This window comes from Neopelma chrysocephalum, unplaced genomic scaffold (assembly GCF_003984885.1).
Source record: "Neopelma chrysocephalum unplaced genomic scaffold, ASM398488v2 Primary Assembly neopelma1_139, whole genome shotgun sequence".
NCBI classification, from domain to species: domain Eukaryota; kingdom Metazoa; phylum Chordata; class Aves; order Passeriformes; family Pipridae; genus Neopelma; species Neopelma chrysocephalum.
Window position 1 is genome coordinate 2,018,251 of NW_020897801.1, and position 15,420 is coordinate 2,033,670.

The window sequence follows — 15,420 nt, forward strand, 5'->3', positions numbered from 1 at the left end:
AAAATGGAGTATTTGAATGAATATGATTTAGATGTTCAGAAGCTGATTCCAGTGCAAGCCTAAGCGCAGACAGAAGGTTCTGCACCAACACATCACAGTGATGTTGTCTTTTCTTAAATGCACTTGATTTTTCAGGGGAAAACTGAACAAGTTCATTCTGCCTGTGTGCCAGGAGAAATACAAGCTGTTTAGCCGGACTGAGGCTGAGCTGGGCTTTGCTTTGGTACACTAAAATTCCCATATGACAGTTTGAACTGTGCCAGTGATGCTTTTGTTTAAAAAGATAATCATCAGGCCTCTTCCTGATTTGCTGCTGAAGTGGACAGAGTATGTTTTTGTTTTGAATCACCTTGTTTGCCTACAGCTGAGCTAAAAGGCCACTGCAGAGTGTGATTCAGTACCCTAAACATTGGCTATTTTAGCCAGCACGGGGAATCTGAGACATCTGCATGGGAGTGGCATACATGAGATATTCCCTCTAGTGGACCCATACGCTTCCAGGGCAGCAGCTGGAGGCCAAGTAGGATATCCTGAGATATTTAAAATGGCATGAACTATGTACATTTAAGCAAATGAATCCCATCCTGTTTAATCTTGGACTTACTCTCACTGAAAAAGGAAAGAGTTTGTTTATCCACTGCCATATATCCACTGTGTGTCCTCTCAGCCTTCCGTTTGTGAAGGGTTCAGGAAAAGAATAAAACTACCTCTGTGTGCTGGGGTTTGCCTTCCAACAGGCATTGCAATGACAACTTGTATTTCTTTCTGATCCAAAAAGTAATTATTTGTTTTTACTAGTCTAGAGAAAAAAAAAGTAATTTCAGACTCCTCCAGAGAGTGCTGATGATAACGTTCTCATATCACTTCCCTTTCATATCCAGGCATTTCTGATGGAAACACCATCAGAAACATTCTTTTTTAGATTTTCAAGTCCTTAGAAGTTCAGAGGTTTTGTATAGCTGCAAAGGCTTTTCAGAAACCAGTAGGTGATATTGTTTTGCATTGAATTATATAGGAAAAGGGGATCTAGAAGAATCATTGCCTTATAAAAGATGACAAGAATCCCTCATCACCAAAAGAGGCCTGTGCTGCAGTAGCAACATTGTAATGCCTTGTATATGATTTGAAAGGGGTTAAAGTGTCTGTAGGAATTATGGTTTTTTACCCATAAATATCAGTGCTTTATATTATATCTTATTCTTGCTTTTTGTTATGTGATATATTCTTATGTGATGTGCCTTCAAAGTCAACGGCTTCTCTGATTTTCTGCCCTGTGAAAACTAGCATTATTTGTTAGGTTTGAGTAGCCTCGTCAGGTAAGGGAAACTGCACTGAGATTGAGACATTTTTAAGGAATGTGAGGTTTGACAGGTTCTTAAGGATGAAGTTGGGGTGGGGGGGAAAGTTCATACAAAAGCAAAGAGCAGTTTATCAGTCCTTCAGGCAAAGGGAAATCCCAGGTGATGGGCAGGATGTTAGTAGCAATACAGACCTGATGATTCCGTCTACACTTACAAAAATAAATCAGATAATGTACAAAACCTCTGGTCCTCATAAGGAAAAAACTTCCCAGTGATTAATTAAATTAACTAAAAAAAACCTCTAAAGCCACAGCTTTCCTGACCCAAATAAATGTCTAATTAGAGAAGACTGCATGGTGAATATGATTTTTAAAAGTATGGTTTTGGTTTTATTTCTGACTTTTATGTTGGCAGTAACTCCAGTTCCAGAGCTTTTACAGGCTTCAGTAGAACTAAAAGCCGAGTTTTTGCTTTAGACCAACACTTACCAGCAAAGAAAGGAATAAAATGGACTCATTTCACTCTTTTTAGCCATATAGACAATTTCAAAAATGTCTCCTCAGCTTTAAATAGTGAAAATTTCTAGAACTGATGATACATCTGAGACTAAAACAGACTATAAATGCACCTTACAGCTGAAAGATGTGTTTGCTTGTGTAAGTGTACTGGCAGGAGGAAAAAAAAGAATAGATTTGTTACGACCTGCCCAGCAAGGTAGAAGTAACTTTTGCTTTTGCTAATAAATCCCTTGCAGTGAATTAAAGTAAATTGATACTAGATGATCAGTGTTTACAGATATAGATATAGATATATATGATTTATTTTTAGAACAGCATGGTTGCAAAGGAAAACAGGTATGTTGCCATTTAGGTTGTTATAATATATGGTAATATAGCAATAAAAAAGCATTAAAATATCACCCAAAAAAATGTGTAAGGGAAAAGGGAGAGAAAAATAGAATGACAGTTACATAAAGAAAGAGAAAAAGTGGGTATTTATAGTCACCACTCAGAGGTCTTTGCTGAACTTGGTTGTAGTTGCTGTTTGCTGGTGTGGGAGTGGTGGGGGGAAATAAGCCCATGGAATATAAAGTCCAGTGGCTTCAATCCCCTGGCAGGAGGCTGGCACAGCTCACTACAGGAGTTATGTTTTAAGGCAATTAAAAAAGTCCCAATTCCTGACAAGATTTAGGGGTATATGTTTAAGACTGGACTTCAAAAATACAACTTCTTTTCACTTTGTAAACTTTTCTTGCAGAAATAAGAAGCACTACAGGCTCTGCACTGTGTATGGCAATAAGAAATGGCAGGTTCCTATTTATTTAACACTTGGAATGTCATTAATTATGAAAAGGGACTTGAGTGCTGCCTACAAATAAACATTTTTTTTCTTTCTCTGCTGCCCAAAGTCACCAAACATAGATTAATCTGGAGTCCATTTATTGTTCCTGCTAGAAGTGATATAAAATAAAAATCAGTTTTTGATATACAGATGTTTTTTTTCCTCTTTCCTTCAGGCTGTTGAAGAATGCACAGAATGAAGTTCATTTCAAAATCTGGTATAAGAAACTACTGGCTGCTCTCCAATTCTGTGCTGGACAAACCCTGAACAATGAGTTTTCTAAGGAAGAAAAACTCATTGGAATTCTGGAAGACATTGCCACAAAAGTGAAAGCTGCCAGTGACCCAAAAAGAAAGGTTTGTTAAAAATTATTGCCCCTTCCATCTAAATTTCTTCAGGTAATTTTTCTGGAGTGACACCTGTTTCCTTTACCGCCCTTTACATAAATAAACCAAATTTGACTAAACTTGGTAAAATTTTTTGCTGCTCTGAAAACAAGTAAAACATAGATATTTAGTAGGACAACTCTCATCACTATTACTATTGAGGTTAGCAGATCTTGTAAGTAATTCAAATTTCTTCATAAGTGGTTGCTTAACAAGACTTGGAGGTGTCCAGAAGTAATGACAACAAAGCTGACTAACATTTTACTGAGAAGAATGCTCCCATTCACCACCTCATCCCAAAATATTTGACTCCTGTCAAGCTGCAGTATTTCTTGAAAGCTTTGCTAAGAGTTGTCCTTGACAGGCTGGACACATTGTCATTTCTTAACAAAGGCAGCCAGAGTGGAATGTACTTAATATCTCAAATGTAACATTTAGCAACAAATATTGAACTCATATCTGCAGAGGTACGTTCCTGGCAGTAGAAGCTTGCAGTTGTCTTCTCCAGCAATTGCAGCTTTTATATTGTATCAGTACATTTTCAGTTCAAAACTGCTAATTTTCCAAGACAACTGTTGTTACTTACCTGATGTGTAAAACTGCTTCTTGCTGAAATCTCAGCAAGGCAGAGAAGGAAGCCAAATAAAAATATACTTGCCACTGCTGGTTGTCATGAAAGATACCATGAATCTTTTTGCCTTGTTAAGGATTCAAAGGATTTTTCAGAAAACTCTCAGTGCTTTGCTGCCTGAGAGCAGCAAAGCAAACAAGGAAGTAAAAAGACAAAAAATATTTGCAAAAGGAAATCCATGTAAAGAAAAAAGAAATAGTAGTAGTACATTACACATTACTGATGTATAATTCAGATTTAAGGGTTTCATCTCGAGGCTGCAGTTACTGTGATACTGAGAAGTACCCAAACCCTGCAGATAACACACTCAGATAGGCAAAGGAGAGCACACTGTTGAGACAACTAGCAATAAATTGTGAAGTTCTTGGGCAAGGCAGAAAAAACCATGAGATGCAGCGGAGCAATGGAAGGCTAATTAGCTGCTAATGAAGGTCATTGGATCACAGAATGGTTTGGTTGGAAGGGACCTTAAAGATCACCTGGTTCCAACCCCCCTGCCAGGGGCAGGGACACCTTTCGCTAGACTAGATTGCTCAAAGCCCCATCCAACCCGGTCTCCCAGGAATTCGGCTGGAGTCATCATGGCTAGGCTTCGCGAACGAAGATTTGGGAAGGGCTCTACCCACGTTTCTTGCAAGCGCGTTGGTGGCTAAAAAGGCCAATACGAGAAAGGCACGTCCAGTTGCAAAAGACACAGCAGAAAGACTCCTTAGATGGTATATTCTGCAAGGCTCAATTCTTTCTGCGTTGTCTTTTCTCCTCAAGGGTGATCCTGCGTGCTTTCTCAAAAGCATCAGCAGCGTTATAAATGGTCTGTCTCCAGGCCTCCCGATTTGAGGCCAGAGTAGACCAGTTATGGTGATCAATATGCCTGAGGCTGAGATGTTGTTTCAGGGAGTCCTTGTATCTTTTCTTCGGAGCTCCTCTCTTGCGGCAGCCGGAGGCAAGTTCACCATAAAGCAGGATCTTAGGGAGGCGGTGGTCCTTCATCCTGGAGACGTGCCCTGCCCATCGCAGTTGTGTTCTCAGTAACATGGCCTCAATACTTGTGATTGCGGCCTGTTCAAGAACAGATGTATTGGTCACATAGTCTGACCAGCGGATGTTCAGGATTGTACGGAGGCAGCGTTGATGGAAGCGTTCTAGGAGACGCAGGTGGCGGCGGTAGATGACCCATGATTCAGAACCATATAAAAGAGTAGACAGCACAATGGCTCTGTAAACACTGATCTTGGTACTTTTCTTCAAGTGTTTATTACGCCATACTCTTTTATGGAGTTTTCCAAAAGCACTATATGCCTTCGCTAACCTGTTGTCTATCTCCCCATCAATCTTACCATCTGAGGAGATGAGGCTGCCTAAGTAATTAAACTGTTGGACTGATTTGAGTTCTGACTGGCCGATGGTGATGTGGGGATGATGGAGGACTTCCTGAGGTGCAGGTTGATGGAGAACTTCAGTCTTCTTTAAGCTGACTTCCAGCCCAAAGAGCTCAGCAGCATCTGCAAAGCAGGATGTTAAACGCTGCAGAGCTGCTTCTGTGTGGGCGACAAGGGCAGCGTCATCAGCATAAAGCAGCTCCCGGACAAGATGGTTTAGGGTCTTGGTGTGGGCCTTCAGTCGCCTTAGGTTGAATAGGCTTCCATCAGTACGATATCAAATGTAGATACCATCCTGATCATCGAGGTCTGCCGTGGCCCTTTGGAGCATCATGCTGAAAAAGACTGTGAATAAGGTAGGAGCGAGAACACAGCCTTGTTTCACACCATTCTTTATTAGAAAGGGCTCAGAAAGTGTGTTGCCGTATCTGACTTGGCCGTGCTGATCCTCATGAAGTGAGATGATCATTTTAAGGAACTTGGGGGGACAACCTAAACGTTCCAAAATCTGCCAGAGACCTTTTCTGCTCACAGTATCGAAAGCCTTGGTGAGGTCAACAAAGGTTACAAAGAGACCTTTGTTCTGTTCCCTACACTTCTCTTGCAGTTGTCTGAGAACAAATATCATGTCTGTGGTGCTCCTGTTGGCTCTGAAGCCACACTGAGATTCAGGTAGAATTTCTTCTGCTATAGCGGGTATTAGTCTGTTCAGGAGTATTCTTGCCAAGATTTTGCCAGCAATGGAGAGCAGAGTAATACCATGGTAATTTGAGCAGTCTGATTTAGTACCTTTCTTCTTATACAAGGTGATGATGACTGCATCACGAAGGTCTGAAGGTAGTTCGCCTAGTTCCCAACAGCACACCACAAGCTCATGAAATTTAGCATGGAGTGCAAGGCCCCCATGTTTCCAGACTTCAGGTGGAATTCCATCAACCCCAGCTGCCTTGCCGATTTTCACCTGCTGTATGGCCTTGAGGGTTTCTCCTAGAGTGGGGGCAGTATCCAATTCGTATTTCACCGGTTGTTGTGTGATGGACTGAATGGCTGTGTCTTGGACTACACGGTTGGTACTGAAAAGAGACTGAAAGTGTTCAGACCATCGATTCAGAATGGAGGTTTTATCTGTCAGAAGCGTTTGACCATCTGCACTGAGTAGTGGGCTATGGACTTGGTATGTAGGCCCGTATGCTGTTTTGAGGGCCTCATAGAATCCTTTGTGATCCCCTGTATCTGCACAAAGTTGAGTTTTTGCAGCTAGATCGGTCCACCACTTGTTCTGGATGTCACGGAGTTTCTGTTGGAGTTTGCTGCATGCAAGACGAAAGGCTATTTTTCTTGCGGGACAGGATGGCAGTGCAAGGTGTGCTTGGTGGGCAGTTCTCTTCTTCCTCAACAATTCCTGGATTTCTTGATTGTTTTCATCAAACCAGTCTTTGTTCTTCTTGAGGGAGAACCCTAAGGATTCTTCAGAGGATTGCAGGATGCAGCTTTTAATATGATGCCAAATTGCTTCAGGAGAGGAATCTGCAGAATCTGTGGAATGGTTATCAAGCTTAGTTTGAAGGTTTGCCTGGAATCTTTCTCTTACTGTGGCTGATTGGAGATCGTTAACTTGGAGTCTTCTCCTTGGGATACTGCCCTTTTTGGGTTTGAATTTGAGATTGAAATTGAGTTTACAGCGCACAAGCCGATGGTCTGTTTGGCATTCTGCGCTGGGCATCACGCGGGTATGGAGGACATCGCGGACATCTCTCCGTCGCACCAAGACATAATCAATGAGGTGCCAATGCTTAGATCTGGGGTGCATCCAGGTTGTCTTTAGACTATCTTTCTGCTGAAAGATAGTGTTGGTGATGGTAAACTGTTGCTCCGCACAGAATTCTAGCAGAAGTCGACCATTATCGTTGCAGTTTCCAACACCATGCTTGCCTAATATTCCTTTCCATGCTTCAAAATTTTTACCTACTCTGGCGTTGAAATCACCAAGGATAATGATCTTATCATCTGCTGGTACCTTTTGGGTAAGGCAGCGCAGGTCAGAGTAAAATTTATCTTTTTCAGCAGGGTCAGCTTGGAGAGTTGGGGCATATACTAAAGATGACAATGTGATGCTTGTTGTTTAGTGGAAGGCGTAGGGAGATAATGCGGTCAGAGTGACCTGTCGGCAGATTTTCGAGTTTAGGGACAATAGAGTTTTTGATCATGAAGCCGACACCAGAGAGATGTTTTTCGGTTCTGGACTTACCTGACCAAAAGAGTGTGTAACCAGCACCGTGTTCTCTGAGGCTGCCTTCCTCATGAAGGCGAACTTCACTGAGAGCAGCTATGACGATGTTGAGACGGGCCAGTTCATGGGCAATTAGGGCAGAGCAACGCACAGGACGTCTGCTGTCCGCAGAATCGAGCATGGTTCTGATGTTCCAGCATGCTAGAGTTAATTTAGGTACACCTTTGGAGGCAGGTGCATGCCTGTGTCTTTTGCTCTTTGTGCGACCGCATTGGAAGAAGATGCCCGTTGGTCTGCGGTTAACCAACCGGGTGAAGGTGGAGATGAGCTTTCTTTAGGCCACCTTTTCTAGGCCCCTCTCCGAGTGGAGCAAGCAGTGCTGTCCTTGAAAAGGCTGCTTGGTCGTTCAGGGTGCTGCCCCAAGAGACTCTCATCTCCGTCAGTCTCAAATGACCAATATCCTGAACCGCCTGCGTGCAGGGTGGAGTCTGCGGCTCCCAGTGCACCTTTCACCTACCGTTTCGACCCTCGCCCGTCGCTGCAGGACTTTTTGCATGTGGGTAAAGCCTTCAAGCCTGCGCAATGGATTTTTTTTAGGTGAGATGCAGTATGCGCGGAACTGAACCCACCCTTTAATCCTGAGGTTCATCTGCCAGGGCCGAGCAAGCTTGGACGGTGGCAGCGAGGTCCTCAGGACGTAGGTTTGATTAGAGTGGCCTTCTCTTAGATGGATGGCCTTACAGGGCTAAGCGAGCTCCATCTGCCCGGGTTTGGGATGAGAGTTGTCCTTCTCCTAGGATGACTGTCAGAAGGCTAATAAGCTCATCCTGCCCAAGAATGAAGTGTATCTGGTCCTATGGTTTTGACCTGTCTGGCATGGGCGACCCTACCGAAGGCATGAACCCTCGCCAGCATAGCTCGAAACCACATAGGCTACTTACCTGTTAGAACGAGTTGGGTAAGTCATTCATTTCCTACTTTACTAACACCTATTTAAATACCATCATAAGGAGACAACCAGGAGCAGCCCTTTGTCCCGCCCACCCTTTCCGGATGTAACAGAGCAGAGCAAATATATCCAGAACATGCCGAACCTGGGCAGTAGCCGCAGGTGAGCCAAAAGTAAATAGGTAAATAGACAAACAAACAAATCAACTGACCAACCGTTCTGGCCCCTGTACCTGTCAAGGCTAGGGTGCCTTTCAAGACCCCCGCCTGGCTGGGGTCCCCATCAATCTAAAAGAACCCACTATCCACCCTAACGATTATCCTTCCCCCACTGTGACACCACAAAATTGCAGGCACGTTGCACACCTGCGACGTTTCACATAGGACAGCCCCGCACTCCCACTCGCCAGTCGGAGGACAACCATGATCCGCTCAAAGCCCTTCCCCTCTGCTCCCTTTCCCTTCCCTGCCCCCTCCCCCCCAGACCTGGATCGGCAAACCTCTGTGTGCTCCGAAGCTGTCTTCTCCTCTTCCACGGGGGTGCAGTACCTGTGGGAAAGGCTCCCCTCTCTCTCTCTCTCCTTTCTCCTGCTGTAGCTGTGCCTGGGCTCCAAACCGCGCGCGCGGAGCCCCCTCCGCCCCCCCCCCCCCCCCGCCCCCCCCCCCCCCCCCCGCCCGCTGCACCCCCGCTGGCGCTGGACGCCTGCAGCGCGCGCAAAACAGCTCACGGCTTGCGCAAGGTCCCGTGCCACGAGCGCACATGCTTCCGGCCAGCGTGGGGTCCAACGCGGGCGTGCAGACACTTCCGGCAGACGCGGAGCCCCCTCCGCCCCCCCCGCCCGCTGCACCCCCGCTGGCGCTGGACACCTGCAGCGCGCGCAAAACCGCAGCGCGCGCAAAACCGGCTGGAGTACGGAATGGGGGAAAACCCCCATTCCGTACCCATTCTGTACTCCAGCAGAGATCCAGTCCGGGTTTTCCCCCATTCCGGCTGGAGTACGGAATGCGGGAAAACCCGGACTGGATCTCTGCTGGAGTACAGAATGGGGGAAAACCCGGACTGGATTTTGTTTGGAGTATGGAGTGGGGGAAAACCCGGACTGGATTTTTCCAGAGTGTGGAATGAGGGGAAAACCCAGACTGGATTTTTCCGGAGTACGGAATGAGGGGAAAACCCAGACTGGATTTAAAACAAAAAAAAATGAAATTAAAAAATACATGAAGGGTTGGACTTGATGATCTCAGAAGTCCTTTCCAACCCAGCTGATTCTATGATGGGACACCCACAGCTTCTCTGGGCAATCTGTTTCAGTGCGTCACCACCCTCATAGTAAAGAATTTTTTCCCAATGTCTAATCTAAACCTACCCTCTTTTAGTTTGAAGCCATTTCCACTTGTCCTGTCACTAGATGCTCTTGTAAGTAGTCTCTCTCCACCTAAACCTACAGGTCACCATGAGCTTGTTGTGCATCTAGGCTGAGAAAGCATGAATGTGGAGTAAAATCATAGTTCTTATTTTTAAGAACTGCATGTCAGTGTGACCTCATTAGCTGTTATAAGGTCATGGGGTGCTGCTGGCTCCGGAAATTGTACTGCTTGTTTAAAATACAGAAAGCCAGTCAACAGCTTAAAAGCTGGTGCCGTGTTCTTTTGTGTTGCCATAATGTTTCATGTGTTGCAGGAGGTGTTACAGGTGGAACTCGAGAGACTTCAGCAGTTCTTCCAGGAGGTAAAGGTTTGTCGGCTTCCCCTGAATCCTGCGCTTGTTGTCCAAGGCATAGACGCAGACGTAAGTCTACTTTGTGTGATAGATTGCATTTTTAATTTTATTTTTTAGTATAAAGGGGAGAGGGAGGGAGTGCCTGCATTGACTGGGAAATGATGTTACTGAGATTAAGCATAAATCATCTGGTAAACTGACATCAGCCTAATCCTCTTTAAACTGGAGGTTTTTGTTTAAGGCAGAGGTGAAGGGGCTGGTGGGGTTGGTGCTGCATGTTTGTCACACATCACACGGCAATGGCACCAGAGATTTCAAACTCTGAGCAGCCCATTTCCCGCTCAGCTGCCCTGCTGTGGTGTTGGGATTGGCAAGGACACCTGGCTTCCCTAAAACTGAGACCTGGTTACCATCCAGCCTGCCCAGGTAGCTCTTGGTGTCAGATTTTTTCTCATCTAAAACTCTCCCCTGTCACGTATGGGAGCAGCTAAAGGTCTAGAGCAAGGTGTCTGCTGAGCTGAGACTTGCTCAGAATTACTAAAATATTAAATATTCATGCTCACTTACCTTCGTCTATTAACCCCTATTAAAAATGACTTAAGGGTAAAGGAAATCACAATGCTCTTTTGTGATACTTGACTTTACTTTGACCACAGTACTAAGATTCAGTTATTCTTTGTTCAGAAATATTTTCGTAAACAACATTAGGCCAGGAATACCTGTTCCATCTCTGGAGAAGGAAAATGTATCCAGCATCAATTAAAAAACAAACCTGAACACCCATACATATTAGCAGTTATAGCTGTCTCATTACAGCAATTTGTGCTCTATTTTTGTTCTCTAGTTCATTATCCATAGTGGACTTGAGTCTAAGAGGTGCTGATCCCTTGAATTGTCTTTGACCTGTGTTTCTCCAAGTAATTGCTATTCAGCCTTGATCTGGCTGAGAACTGAGGTCTTCCAGCACCCCACAGGCTTGGGCCAATTGTGTATGAGATAAGTCAGAAAAATTTGAAGCCTGCTGCTTCTCCCTGCTTTCAGGCTTTTTGGAAATGACTAATGGGAAGGTATCTCACCATAAAGTCATGCTATTTATACTGCTCCAGCTTGGCTGGACAGATACAAAAATGTTTAAATGTAAGTATCTGAAGAGAGATTTTTTTTTCATTTTTCTTATATCATTATAGGCTATTATCTTTCTATAAATACATCCAGCTTCTTGATTGAACTGTACGTCAGTATAATCATGCAAATTAGAACTTTTAAGTGCTTATAATTACCTAAATTTAATTCATTTTGGTGTCATCTATTGATTTTACCAGTAGCAAGCACTGCTCCCAGCTCTGTGATGCGTTATCTCACAGTAACCTTTCAAGCACTTACCGAGACATTTCAATTGACAAAATTCCATAGGGGGTTGGGATTTCATCATGGATAATGGCTGTTGCACTTTGCAGAGGTTTGATGTGTCTAGGACAATATTTGCATGCTTGTACCATGCTTTGAGATGTTTAGATGAAAAGCAAGAGACAGCTGTGTCTGGTAGGGTTTTTGTTCAAATTAGCCTCCATTACACTCCACCCTGCAAGGACAGCAATAGCTCTTGTGGGGCACTCATTATTTCTAGAAACCAGGCCATTAATTTACCATTGGTTTTAGTTGTTTTTCAGTGGGTTTCCCTGCCCCCCCCTTTTTTTAATGAGGATAGTAATGCCACCCTAACTCACACAGGGTTTGCAGTGCTTGGCTCATTAATGCTTTTTGAAGCCCTTTGAGGTCTTCCAGTGGAAGGAGCTATAGGGCATAAGAAGACAGAGTTTGTGTTTAATTAAGATAAATTTTACATAAAATAGATCGTGATTTTCGGAATTTCCTGTAGCGTCAGCCAGAGTGAGGTTGCCAAAGAAATTTGCAGGTTCCTTGCTGCCATAAAGATTGTCTGATTGGGCAGGGGTGGGTTTTTAGAAAATAATAGGACCCAAGGCTTTTCAACGCTTTACAGATTCTCATTAGATCAGTCTTACATACTTAGACCACTCAGTTCCAACCAAAACTTATCATTAGCAGGCCTGGGTGAAAATGAAAAACAATTAGTATAGAAAATATTATCCATTCTTATTATGTGATATGGAAGTGAAACATTGTCTGGGTCGTTTTTCAGACCCAGTTAAACAGTCAGTAATATCAAGAATTATTTAATTTTTGTTATCAGTGCTATGAACAGTATTTAAAGATGGTATCTTTTTCAGAGGTATTGTTTTGGCCTGATATTTTCTGTATGTGACCTTGTTGTTCTTCTGTCTCATCTTGTTTTCCTCTGAAGTCATGTTCATATTTTACATCCAATGCTTTTCCATTAAAAATCTCCTTCATTAATGCGAATGCTCCAAGTGGAAACATCAATGTTATTTTTAAGGTATGTTCTTTCTCTATTCTTCTGGCTTTTTGGTATGGAAAATGATGACTTAAAATTCACCTAATATATGTTTTAAACTTTGAGCCAAAGCTGATTTGGCTTTGCTGCTCACTTATCCCTGTTATTTTTGACACTGGAACTTTTAATGGAATATGTTGAGGCAATACACTGAGTATCACCTTTTTCATCAGTAGAGAATCAAACAGTTTCTTGCAATATTTTTCCTAGCAAAGAAAACCAGACTAAAATAAAAAGTTTATATTTTAAAGCTAGCTTATTTATCACACTGAAGTCAGAAGGCAAGTCTCAGAGAAGAGATAGTTCAGAATGACTGAAATCATTAGCTTTTCCCATATGTTTCAAAAAAATAAAAATACTGGAGGGTTAGAAGCTGCATTTGCCTCACAGAACTAATTCTACTCCTGCCAGCCATCATGGGGAAATGGGCTGAGGAACACGAGGTGGAGGAGGCAGCAGAGGACCTCCGTCTCATTGGAGTTTCTTGGAGGAACTGACTCCAAAAATAAACTCTCAGAAAATAAACTCTGGTTTATTTTCCAGTTGTCACCTAGAAAAGCTTCAGAGTTCAGAACAGTCCATCTACAGAAAGACAATACATGCCTTTTAAAATTAGTTCTCTTTCAAAAGAGCAAAAGTTTCCCTAAGAGTGGATATTGGTTTTAGAGAAGTCCATAAAATGCTGATGGATACAAAATTGTCAGTGTTGCCAACGGCATTATTCCTACATCTTTTGCAGAATCATTTTCTAAACCAGAAGTCTAAAAAATTGATAAAAATAAATAAGAACAAACAAACAAACAGATTTCTATGCTACCTTGATTTAAATTGACCTTTAGAGCAGCTGTGATTCTCAGAAAGGTGAATCTCAAGATCTGTTAGGGGGAGACTAGCAATTTTGAAGGTTTTCTGAACATTTAGAAACCTGGTTCTTATGCTGTTTGATCTAAGAATCACCTTCTCCTGTCAGCAAACCATTGTGTTAAAGTATCTTTTACTTGTACTATAGTTCCATTGCTTATTCATGACAGAGGATGCATGCATAAAATGATATGCACTGATATTGTACTAAATTGTCTACTGGCTGCATATGTGAGGAAAGGTAAGTGAAAATAAGATTTTTTGCAGGTTTTGATACTAATAGGAGTTGCTTGGGGTCAGTGTTACCTTTAAATGAAAGAAAACCAGATTTAGATATTTTGGTTTAAAGATGAGTTTTATGTCTCTTCAAGTACTCGTTTCATGGCAGTAAATGTCTTTAAATTGGAATGTTTATATGAAAAGGATGTAATGAAAAAATAAAGCTCTTTAGATACTAGTAAAAGTCATGTATTTTACATAGGGTGAGATGGGGAAACAAAAAATCAGGGCTGTTGTTTTCACAGGCCATTTACTCAGCCACGGTGGAAAATAATCTCTTCATTAATTCTCGTGGCTACAATTAAAGCCCCATTTCACTGAGATTATTGTTTGACCAACTCCATGGGGAGAGGACTCATCACTGTTTGAAACTGAATATGAATCGTGTCATGGATAAAATGTAAATTCATGATAAAATTCCCCTTCAGCCTCCTGCAAATACCAACTTGTGAAGCTTAATGTTAGACAAATGCTGCCATTTGTAAAAAGGGGTCTAGCATTACGTACACTTTAAAATGTAACTAAATTAGGATCCTACCTCTGGATTAAATTTTCAAATTCTAATAATTACATAGGAATAATAAGCAGAAAGGCCACATTTAATCAGAGAGTATTTGTTACCATCTCAGTAGCTGCCAAAACTGTTCCTGCTTATGTGTGCCATCTACTCTGTCCTCTTCTGACACAGGGAGATAAATAGCAACTTTGAAGAAAAACAAGAGAGATTTATTGTAAAATGAGTGTAGCTATTTTGGTGGGCAAAAAAAGTCCAAATTAAATAGGAAGAGATTTCTTTCTGGTATTGAAGGAGAAAACTAAATTTCATGTGCAATTTTCACAGATAGGCGATGATCTACGTCAAGACATGTTGGTTCTGCAAATTATTCGAGTGATGGACAGCATCTGGCTCCAAGAGGGACTGGATATGCAAATGATCATTTATAGGTGTTTATCTACAGGGAAAGGACAAGGTCAGTTTTAGATTATAAAAGGAACCTGCATTACATTATTCATATTTTATGTAAATGGAAGTATACAGAAATCATCCCTTTAACCTTTATTTTCATGGGTGTCTTATCTATATTACCACTTAAAGAAAAAAAATCACTCAGATTTTCAACTTTTGAGCCCTTGATCGTATACTTGCCTACTCCTGAATGCTGACTTTAATTTATTTATTCTGCCTCTCCAGAAGTACAACTGAACTCATTGGATTTTGTAGCAGTTTAGGTTAGAATTTTCCAAAAGCCTCAACAGCATCAGCTGGCACCAGATTCTTAAGAATAACTTCACACATCAAAAAGAGGGCTTTGGAGAAAATTGGCCATAGCTACTGAAGTTTTAATCCAGAGTGGTCCTACATAGATGCTTAAATGAACCTCCATGCACGTGGCTACAGAAAGTACCCGTAGACAAGTGATGACAGCTTTGCACTGTTGATTTTGAAATATTACTCTTGTGATTGATGTTGCTTTGGGCAGGCCTGACTCATCTGAAAGCTTTATTTCTCTTTTTTATGGTTGTTATAGCAGAGCTGTAGCAGGGATACCAATTGCTTGCTAAAGAAATCTGCTGACAGCAGTAAGCTTGCTATTTTTTACTGACCAAATCTTTTACTGGAAATAATCCTTGCTCAAATAAAAGACTGATGTATCCAGATTACCTGCTGTACCAAAGCTATTAAAATAGAAAAACTAAAAGAAAAAAAATCGTTGCTTTCTGAGCCACAAAGTGAAAATGGGAGAGGATGAGTGATCTGAAGGAACTAAGAGAAAATACAGATGAGTTCAGGCACATGGCAGGTTGTTATGGTGACCTGAAAAAGACTCCTCCCTTCTTTTTAGAGATGGGAGTCAAAACTTGAAAGCTTCTGCTTCAAAGGCCAACAATACAAGAATACTATTCCTGAA

At 42.2% G+C, this 15,420-nt stretch overlaps 1 protein-coding gene across 1 annotated transcript in view; it reads left to right on the top strand.

Annotated features, from left to right (window-relative positions):
- Window positions 1–15,420, top strand: part of PIK3C2G (phosphatidylinositol-4-phosphate 3-kinase catalytic subunit type 2 gamma) — a 206,943-nt gene that overhangs the window by 118,711 nt on the left and 72,812 nt on the right. The window contains exons 18-21 of the mRNA XM_027699722.1: window positions 2,818–2,998; window positions 9,898–10,005; window positions 12,260–12,352; window positions 14,352–14,481. Of these exons, the coding sequence (XP_027555523.1) occupies window positions 2,818–2,998; window positions 9,898–10,005; window positions 12,260–12,352; window positions 14,352–14,481 (512 nt within the window). The remainder of the gene's footprint in view (window positions 1–2,817; window positions 2,999–9,897; window positions 10,006–12,259; window positions 12,353–14,351; window positions 14,482–15,420) is intronic.